Source organism: Amblyomma mixtum, chromosome 4 (assembly GCF_055824585.1).
Source record: "Amblyomma mixtum isolate Tamu chromosome 4, ASM5582458v1, whole genome shotgun sequence".
Lineage (NCBI taxonomy): Eukaryota > Metazoa > Arthropoda > Arachnida > Ixodida > Ixodidae > Amblyomma > Amblyomma mixtum.
The window spans coordinates 75,830,652-75,841,006 of NC_143015.1; the positions used below are offsets into that span (position 1 = coordinate 75,830,652).

At 43.9% G+C, this 10,355-nt stretch overlaps 1 protein-coding gene across 1 annotated transcript; it reads right to left on the reverse strand.

Moving 5' to 3' along the window:
- Positions 1–3,438: 3,438 nt before the first annotated feature.
- Positions 3,439–9,435, reverse strand: LOC149347085 (uncharacterized). The gene is made up of 2 exons (XM_089541484.1): positions 9,358–9,435; positions 3,439–5,409 (listed from the first exon to the last, which is right to left on the reverse strand). The coding sequence occupies exons 1-2, from the start codon at positions 9,433–9,435 to the stop codon at positions 3,439–3,441; spliced, it is 2,049 nt and encodes a 682-aa protein (XP_089397610.1).
- Positions 9,436–10,355: the final 920 nt, after the last annotated feature.

Below are 10,355 nucleotides of genomic sequence, written 5' to 3' on the forward strand. Positions count from 1 at the left end.
CATGATTTATGGACTACAGTCTGCACACAGTGTATTTTTACTAGATTAAGACTGTGCCTGGTACACATTCCACTGGACCCAGCTGTAGGAATATGTTAATTGCATTTGTCCCCAGAAGTGCACATATTGTGGCAAACATGCCTCTTTTTAGAGGCACCACGACTGTTACTACGAGGGGGTACCCAAAAGAAACCGGAATAATTTTTTGAATCGGCACAGCTTCTGTGGTACCGCGTTTTGCGCTAGGAACGCATAGAACGAACATTCCAGAGTCAGTAAGCCGAGTGCCGTCGCTGAAGGAGGTCAGACTAGTTTAGGCAGAGTTTTAGAGTGACGACTGTTTTGCGTGAGTGTCGTTTTTGCAATGGCTGATTTTCGTGAACAGCGTGCGCCGGTGAAATTCTGATTTTTTCTCGGAAAAAGTGGAACGGAAACTCTTGAAATATTCAGAAAGACGTTCAAGGACGATGCTATGGGGACAACTCAAGTGTTCCTGAATTAAATCCTGAATCAAAGCAACAGTCATGCCAATGGAAAACTTCAAATTCACCTCGCTTCAAGAAAGCTCGTCAGGTGAAACCAAACCTCGAAACAATGCTGATTTGTTTTTTCGACGTGAGAGGAGTCGTCCATTCAGAATTTGTTCCGCAGGGTCAGACAGTTAACCAGGCTTTCTGCTTGGATGTTTTGAAAAGATTGGGCAACAGTGCTCAGTGGAAGCGGCCTGATTTGTGGCAGTCGGGTGACTGGTTTTTCCACCATGGCAATGCTCCTGCTCACACAGCCCTGTCTGTACGACAAATTCGGACCAAAAATGGCATGACCTCTGTTCCTCAACCCTCATACTCACCCGACCTTGCCACGTGCTACTTTCTTTGTTTCGTAGAATGAAAAGACAGGTGAATGGAAAGCGTTTCGCTGATGTTGCTGAGGTGAAGAAAAAACGTCGGAGGGACTGTCAAGCACCACAAAAGATTAATTTAAACAATGTTTTGAAAAATGGAATGAAAGATTCGACAAACGTATCATTGTAAGTGGAGAGTACTTTGAAGGAGATTGAAGGTCTGCGCTGAAAAGGTGAACAAATAAGTTCAAACAAAAATAAGTCCGGTTTCTTTTGGGTACCCCCTCGTACACACATATGCTTCACTGCATTCCCTATACTGTGGGACGAGGCTCCCAGCTGTACATACAATGTGGAAGTCAGCTGCCTATGATTGCCTGCATCTGTTATTTTCACTTCAAAAACAAGTCAGCGAAACAATATTCTATAAAATCAAGATTCCAACTAGAGCCACTAAGCAAGCATAAAAACCAGTCAGCTATGCAATGGTGACAGAATTGTAGAGTGAAAGTTTGCCCATAGAAAAAATGCTGCATTATAATGAGGATCATGTTGGACAGTAGGGCAGAACATGCTGTGGGCACTTTTGAAAACAAGAATAATGCATAGTCTGCACCTGTTGATAGTCTATCAAACACAGAATATTAACTCTTAACCTGAATAGATCATAGATTCTATACAAGGAATTATGCTAACTCAGACAACTTTTAACGCCAATAAACATAACATTACATCAGATGTACAATACAACTACAACCAAGAATACAGCACAAAAAGGTTTTTTTTAGAAATGGTACTTAATGCTAAAGTTTTGCAGCACTGTACTATTACAGTGGCGTAGACAGAAATATTTTTCAAGGGGTGTTACATGGCACAAGTAAAGAAATAAAAAAGAAAGCCTGCACCCAAACAATATATTGCTCACTTTTCTGCTTTAATAAAGCCGAAGGGTTAGTGGTTTCGTTAACTGCAATATATACAGAAAAATACGAGTTCACGCAGGACTCTGAGGACTTGATTCACAAAGAACAGCTCTTTTCTCTCTCACACACACACACAAAAAACACGTATGATAAATCGTGGCTATTTAGAATATTTCCACATCATCACCATCATCAGCCTGCCTACGCCCACTGCAGAGCAAAGGCCTCCCCCATGTCTCTCCAATCAACCCTGTCCTTCGCCAGTTGCGGCCACCGTATCCCCGCAGACTTCTTAGTCTCATCCGCCCCCCGCTACGCTTGCCTTCTCATGGAATCCACTCCGTTACCCTTAAGGACCAGCGGTTATCTTGACTTCGCATTACATGCCCTGCCCAAGCCCATTTCTTCCTCTTGATTTCGAGTAGGATGTCATTAACTTGTATTTTTGTATTTGTTGTATAATTTCACATAATATACAACAACCCAAAAGCTTCTGCTCTACAACGAAGTCGGCAACTGCGAACAAATAGCATTTGTCAAAACTTCTACACCATGCATGTGAACCTGTGCCCGGCCGCAGAGGCGGTTTAAAAAGAGCACTTTTTATTTTCGTGATAGTTTATGAAGATCTGAGGACAATGCAAAGGGTGAAAAAGTAGGCTGATGCGAGAAGGCATATTTAATTGGATGAGCTGTGCCTTTAATTAAAAGCAGTGCCATATGTATGTCGTTCGATGGTGAAGGAGAGTGACTCTTTTCTGCAATAATTTCCACTTCTGGTTATAGATCCATGAAAACATCAGTCTTTTCGAGAATAAACTGACACTCTTGTTCTTTTCGTTTTTTCATTTTTGTATAAATAGCATTACGGGCAAAGAAAAGGCCGAAAGGAGGGGTTGAGAGGGGATGCAGCGCTCAGAGAATTTCGGGGGGGGGTGTTCTGTCACCGAAACAACCCCCTGGCTGTGCCCCTGCTATATTATTTCTTTGGTGTGGGAGAGGGAGTGCACATCTATCACCCTAATACCCATGCCGCACGCTCACAAGAAATGGCAGTAAATGCTTAAGGCCTTAAGTTTGTTAATGCCATTATTTTCGGAGTTTGTGCTACACGTCCACATTTAATGCCATTATCGAAAGTGACGATGACGATAACGCTTGCAAGGTAGTTAAAAGCTTCATCTGAATATAAACATTGCTAATGAGCACAATATATGGGAAATGTTGTTCAAATGTAATATAAAATCGAGTTTTCAGAAAATACCGCATTTCCTTCTTTACAAGTAGAAAAAGTAGCCATAGACTCGCATGTCAGCACCCAAGTCGAGAGTACCTGTCAATAAGGCTGATAAAAATGGCGCTCTTCGCATCGAAAATGCAGTATAGTTGTCTCATCTGACTGAAAGTTAAGAATTAACTATTTCCTACTGGTTAGGAAGTCGCTACTAACAAAGCTGCATGCTTTTCTGCGTGTGGAATGGGAACGAGAGTAGGCATTGCACGGGCGAATGAGTTGTGGCGAACTCAGTAGGTCGCGAATGGCAGTAAGGCTAATGCCATTAAATTTGTGCGTGTGGAACCGCACGAATGCCATTAAAACTTAAGGCAGTAAGCACTTAATGGCATTAAATCTGTCCGTGTGGCACGGGTATAAGCCAGTAGGCTGAAATGTCACTCATGCTGCAGGCGCCTTCGTTTTGGGAGGGGTTTTAAGGAAGAGCACCCCTTTGTGGGTGAGCTACGAACATGCACACCAGAACATTGTGGCACACTGCTTGCCAGCCTGGCAAAAGCACTGTCAAGCAGTTCACTAACTTCCGACAGCACTTCGTTGCTGTGGCATTGGAAGAGAATCGAATTGCATTTCTCCCACTTTTCAAGAACATTTCTGTGCAGTGCCGAAGGCATTCTGTTTGTAAGTAACGGCTCAGGCGAGGTCAGGTCCGCAACACTGGCTTCGTGTGTACTGGCATCACTGAAGCTAGCTGTTTCTGTTTGTTGTGTGCCAATGTTATGTGTGTCCAGTGTTATGTGTGGCCCATTAAGATATTCATGAGGCAGTGAGAGGAAAGTTCTTCCTTCAACAAATTTGAAAACTGCACAGAAATGCTTGCAGGGGCACTTGTGCTTGCAAAAATGAAGGCATGTGCATGAGGGCTTGTTGAAGTATACAATGTGAGATGAATCTGTACTCTCAGAGCGAACTGAAAATGTCCCATTGATGGGCAGCTCAGCTACATCAGCACGGGTATATTCCTCTGCATTTACAAGCCTTCTCAGCATGTGCTTAATGAAGATGCGTGGGCGTCCATGCAGATATGCAGGGATATTTTCTTTGTACTGCCTGTATAGCGCTGACTGCCTCATCTCTGACTCTATCAATTTTTTCTCGCCATCTGGCAAGTATGCGTAAACGAGGGCTGTGATAAGGGAGGTAAGAGATCGCTTCCCACTTGCACTCTTCACATAGTGTGCCTTGAGCACTCTGTTCTGAGCCTCGATCCCGTTGTTTGTGGTAGGCACAACATCAAATCCAAGCCGGTAGTACAGAACCCACAGCTCTTTCACAGAGAGCCACACTGTCTGAAAATAAGTTTTGAGCTTTTCATTTCTCCAGTGCTCTGAAGCCATGAGAGCTTCCAATGAGCTCTCAAATTCATCTGTGTTAGAAGCGTTCGCTACTCTCTTCATTAGGTTCAGGGCATCATCGGGGTGTGACACACCATTTTCTTTTCGGCGGAGCCACCTCTGCCATGCCTGGCCCCTGTGGAAATCGCAGATTGATATCTTACTTTCGGGGAACACTTGGCGGATGGCACCCATCTCTGCTTGGCTGTAGTCAACCATCCAGTATTCTGGAGATAGATTTTCGCACCATTTTTGAAACACACTTAAAGCTTCACCTATGCAGCAAACAGTCTCAAACTGCACAATGAACACACCAGCAGTTGCATAGCCTAATGGTGTTTTCACTACCAGCATAAAAAGTGGCAGTGCATAGTCACTGGTCTTATGTGTCGAATCTAAACAAATCACTGCAGTGTCATACTTTGCAAGCATGTGTCTCATAAACTTCGACTGGAAACAAAAAAGCAATGTTTCCTCACACTCACTGGCGACATTCTCTTCCATATCATCAAATGTGCTGCAGCCTGAGTTACTGCTTGCGGCATATGGCCGGTACATTATTGAACTCTCAGGCTGTTCAGAGCGGATTTTTTTTATCAAATTAAGAACATTTGTCTGGTCAACAGTGCTGAACCGGTCTCTTCTGAGAGCAGCTTGGATGTGGTTGCTGATGTCCTTAGAAGTAGGGAAAAATGCCCTGCTGCTGCTGTCTGGTTTTTCAGCACATGGAAACAGTACATCATGTACATGGTAATGCAAACATTTTTTAACATCCGACACGGATGTGATCCCTTCTCTAACCAACAGGGCTATCCGCTCAGCTAAGCTCTTATCCATCGTTTCGCTGAACCCTTCAATGTCGCCAAACCCATGGTTAGTGTGGCTAGTGCTGGCAGCAATGGCAACATAAATTCTCTTCTCGGAGACTGCTGCTTCACTTCCTTGCAGCTGGGTAATCTTTGCTGATTTTAATTTTTGTTCTTTCATTCGCCCACATGGGTGAGGTATGTCCACCTAGAAACAAAGCACCACAATTTCAAATGTGTAGGCATAAATGAAAGCACCAATTTGCTTTTCTTAATAGAATTCACAGCACACAGATCGGCTAAATTGCACCCATTGCCAAGTTGGCTCGAATGGGATAAAACAATGAAATGAGAAGAAAAAACTGTGCTGATATACTGGGAAATGCCAGACTTAACAAATGTACAGCGGGTGTTTTTGGCTAAAAAACAAATGAATTGACTGTCTTTTTGGCTGCAAAGAATATTAGCTATGTGCAAAAAAATGTTTTCTCATGTATACGTAATAAATGCGGTGTTAAAGGTTAAACTGAGATGAAATTGTCCGTGCATAAAAAGTTCTCTGCATTTACACCTGCACACATATATTCACAGAATCAGATTACCAAATTTCAGAATTTGGTAAGCAACCTTAAACAGGTGGCAGTTTGTGCCAAAAAAGGTACCTTAAAAATACTCACTCTGGGTTACCCGAATTCGAACCCAACCGCGGCGGCCGCGTTTTGATGGAGGCGAAACGCAAGAGGCACCCGTGTGCTATGCGATGTCATTGCACGTTAAAGATCCCCAGGTGGTCGAAATTATTCCGAAGACCTACACTAGGGCACCTCTTTCTCTCTTTCACTCCTACCTTCATCCCTTCCCTTAAGGTGTTGTTCAGGTGTCCACTGAGATATGTGAGACAGATACTGCACCATTTCCTTTTCTAAAAAACCAATTTATCAATTTTACGGTCTCTCTTTCTCTCCAAAAAGAGATACCCATGACTGGTACAGGAGTCAGTACTCTCATACAGGGTACGGATTAAACGATTATTGGAGTCTCATTGTCTCCCTCTATCTACACATCCATCTATCTGTAATTACAATTACATATAAGTCTGTAATCGCATAACCAGGCCTGGGGTGTGGCTTGATCGAGGTGTCCAGAACCGACAACACACTCCCTAACCAGAACAGTATTAGGCCACCTTGGTGCAACACACTTGACCACAATCGCTTATCCCAATACACCTATTAACCCTCGGCCTTCAGTCCCAAGCAGGTACGGAGCAAGTGACCAAGGCAGCGGTCAGATTTATGACGCAGAGAAGGGTGCTAAGGAATCTCTCGCTCAAAACAGGCCACCATTGCAAACTGAACCTGGCAATGTTTAATACTAGAACCTTATCCAGTGTGACTAGTCTAGCAGTGCTTTTCAAAGAACTAGCTGGTATTAAATGGGACACCATAGGGCTTAGTGAGGTTAGGAGGACAGATGAGGCATCATCATAATCATCATCATCAGCCTGACTACACCCACTGCAGGGCAAAGGCCACTCCCATGTCTCTCCAATTAATTCTGTCCTTTGCCAGCTGCGCCCACCGTGTCCATGCAAACTTCTAAACCTCATCCGCCCACCTAACTTTCTGCTGCCCCTGCCACGCTTGCCTTCTCTTGGAATCCACTCCGTTACCCTTAAGAACCAGCGGTTATCTTGCCTTCGTATTACATGCCCTGGCCAAGCCCATTTCTTCCTCTTGATTTCAACTAGGATGTCATTAACCCGCGTTTGTTCCCTCACTCACTCCGCCCTCTTCCGGTCTCTTAACGTTACACCTATCATTTCATTTCCATAGCTCGATGCATTGTTCTTAACTTAAGCTCAACCCTCTTTGTTAGCCTCCACGTTTCTGCCCCATAGGTGAGTACCGGTAGGATACAGCTGTTGCATACTTTTCTCTTCAGGGATATTAGTAAGCTACCATTCATGATCTGAGAGAACCTGCCATATGCGCTCCACCCCATTCTTATTCTTCTAGTTATTTCCCTCCCATGATCCGGACCAGCAGCCGCTTACTGCCCTAAGTAGACGTATTCCCTTAGCACTTCCAGCATCTTGTCACCAACTATAAACTGCTGTTCCCTTGCGAGACTTTTGAACATTACTTTGGTTTCCTGCATGTTAATTTTTAGCCCCACCATTCTGCTCTGCCTGTCTAATTCATTGATCATGCTTTGCAGTTCATGTCCTGAGTGACTTAGCAAGGCAATGCTATCAGCGAATCACAGATCACTTAGGTATTCTCCATTAACTCTTATCCCCAGCTGTTCCCATTTCAGGCCCTGGAATACCTCCTGTAAACAGGCAGTGAGTAGCATTGGCGAGATGAGGCATATACAGTGATAAAGGGCGGGTACATCCTATGCTACCATAGATTAGTGGAGAGATGAGAACTAGGTGTGAATTCCTCATCAATCAGGATATAGCGGGCAACATAGAGGAATTCTATAGTGTTAATGAGAGGGTGGCAAGCCCCTTAATTGAGCTTAATATGAGGCAAAAAGTGAGGGTGTTACGGGCCTATGTGCCTACATCCAGCCAAGATGGCCAGATTGTCAAAAGCTTCAATGAAGATGCGGAACCAGCAATGAGCAAAGTAAGAACACAGTACACCGTATTGATATGTGACATCAATGCGGAGGTATAGGCAATGAAGCAGGCTGGAAACAAGGCAGTGGGAGGCTATGGCATAGGCTGTAACAATAGCAGTGGGGAGTTATTAGTAGAGTTTGCAGGGAAAAGGTAATATGTGTACTTGAGGCAGATAGAAACTGGAGATTCAGATCACGAGAGAGAAATAACTAGAACAAAAATGGGATGGAGCGCATTTGGCAGGTTCCCTCAGATCGTGAATGGCAGTTTACCAATATGAGTGAAGAGGAAAGTATCTTACCAGTACTCGCTGATGGGGCTGAATTATGGAGGCTAACGAAAAGGGTTCAACTGAATTGAGGACAACGCAGCGACCTATGGAAAGAAAAATGATAGGTGTAACGTTAAGAGACCGGAAGTGAGCAGAGTGGGTGAGGGAACAAACGCAGGTTAATGACATCCTAGTCGAAGTCAAGACGAAGAAATGGGCTTGGGCAGGGCATGTAATGCGAAGGCAAGATAACCGCTGGTCCTTAGAGAAACGGAGTGGATTCCAGGAGAAGGTAAGCCTAGCAGGGGGCGGCAGAAGGTTAGGCGTGTGGATGAGGTTGAGAAGTTTTTAGGATAAGGTGGCCGTAGCTGGTACAGGAAAGGGTTAATTTGAGAGATTAGGAGAGGCCTTTGTCCTGCAGTGGGCATACTCAAACTGATGCTGCTGCTGCTGATGATGATGATGAAAAATGCATCTAATTACCAGTGAAAAAAGCTGGAGGCACAGAAAGTAGGGGATGTATCTTCAACCGATTCTCAAGGAGTGCTTTAACTTATTTCTTGATGACTTTCAGTCCTTTTTTAATGCTTGTTATTAATCCAGGGTGAGGCTTTGAAAAGTGCATCAGAGAGAAAAGTGCCACCAAACCCTGGAACTGACCCGGCATCTTATTGGCAGCACTGGTACGCACGTTAAGAGAATCCTGGAACAAGGATCCTGCATAAATGTTTACAATGACCAGTGAGTTGTCGAAAACAAAATAGAGAGAGAGAGAGATAAAGAGGAAAAGGGAAAGGTGTTGTGCCTGGCTACCCTGCACTGGGGAGGATGGATGGGGGATTGAAAAGAGAAATGGAGGAGGGGTGCAAAGGTATTGTTGCAGCCTGTGTCCCACTGATTAGCCACATGGGCACCTGGCTTTAGTTAGCAACACTGCACCACGACTCTGAAGACTGGAGGGGAACTTTCATTCTCACTATCCAAACATAACTCAGGAGAAAAAAAAATGTAGTTGTGGAGTGAATAGTCAAAAGCAAGCTTATTTGTACTTGAATTTGAGCTCAAGAATAGTACCTAATTTTCAGAGCTTGATTTTCAGAAAAAAAAGTAGCAACAGTTTTTGTGCAAAAAAAAGAAATAGATGCGAATGGTTACAGAGCTGCTTGGCCCGCATACTGATGTGAGAATGTATTATTAATATAGAAAAACATAGCTGAACTCCTGAAATACCCTTGCTTGTTATGCACACATACCTTAAAATCTGGGAACAGTTCAATCCACTTCAGGCTCAAGGTTGCAGGGCACCCTTTTTTTTTTGGTGCCTTGGACATTCAGCCGCTTTTTTTCAAAGGTCTCCTGTGACCAGTCATTCACAGTAGCTGGAGCCTAAATATAAGAATAAATTACTGAAATCAGTATTGTGTCCCCTGAAAACAATGTACTGGAGGAGACTGCAGTGCCACATCATGCAAGTGCATAACTGTTGTGAGCTGCCAACTGATTAGCAACAATTAAGAAATTACAGAGTAAGAAATTAACTGGAACAGTGTGGCATACAGACAAGAGCGATTTGAGGTTGTGGTGAGTGACCTTCATCCTGTGGATCTCAGATCCACTGTTCCAGATGATGACCAACAAAACACACTTGAGGAAGCACTGGTTCATTGACATTACTCTCACACTGGCAGCATCTAGACAAAATCATTAGGGTTCATGATCTACAGTGAAGCACCACCAGATAGGCCATGTAAGCTGCATGCATGCAGCCTGCACGAGATAGATGTCGCTGTGCTGGCTCCTTTTCATTAGTTACATGGCTGCACCTTTCTGCACGCAGCCATATTTAGTACCACAGGGCTATGGCGGAAGCCATAGCCCTGTGGTAATAAATAGCCTGTTTTTTTTTTGTTTTCCACAGTTTTTCATAATGGTCATTTTTGAATGGTTTTGTGACAAGTGGCGCCATGTATGAGATCATAATTAAGATCCCTTATATAGTTTTCCGCGGTCCCGCGAAAGATCGCGGATTTCTGTGTTAGCAGCCATACTCATTTCTTGATAGGGCAGAACAATGGAAAAATGTCAGTTTAGCTTATTTTCACGACCGAGTGGAAGTGTCGCGAGTGGAAGAAAAAGACGAGGAGTGTTTTTCTTCCACTCGCAACAATATGACGCGAGGGGGTTTTCCCCTTAAAGAAACGCATGCAATCAACGGATGCGTTGATATTATTTGAAAGGCAACGCTTCAGAT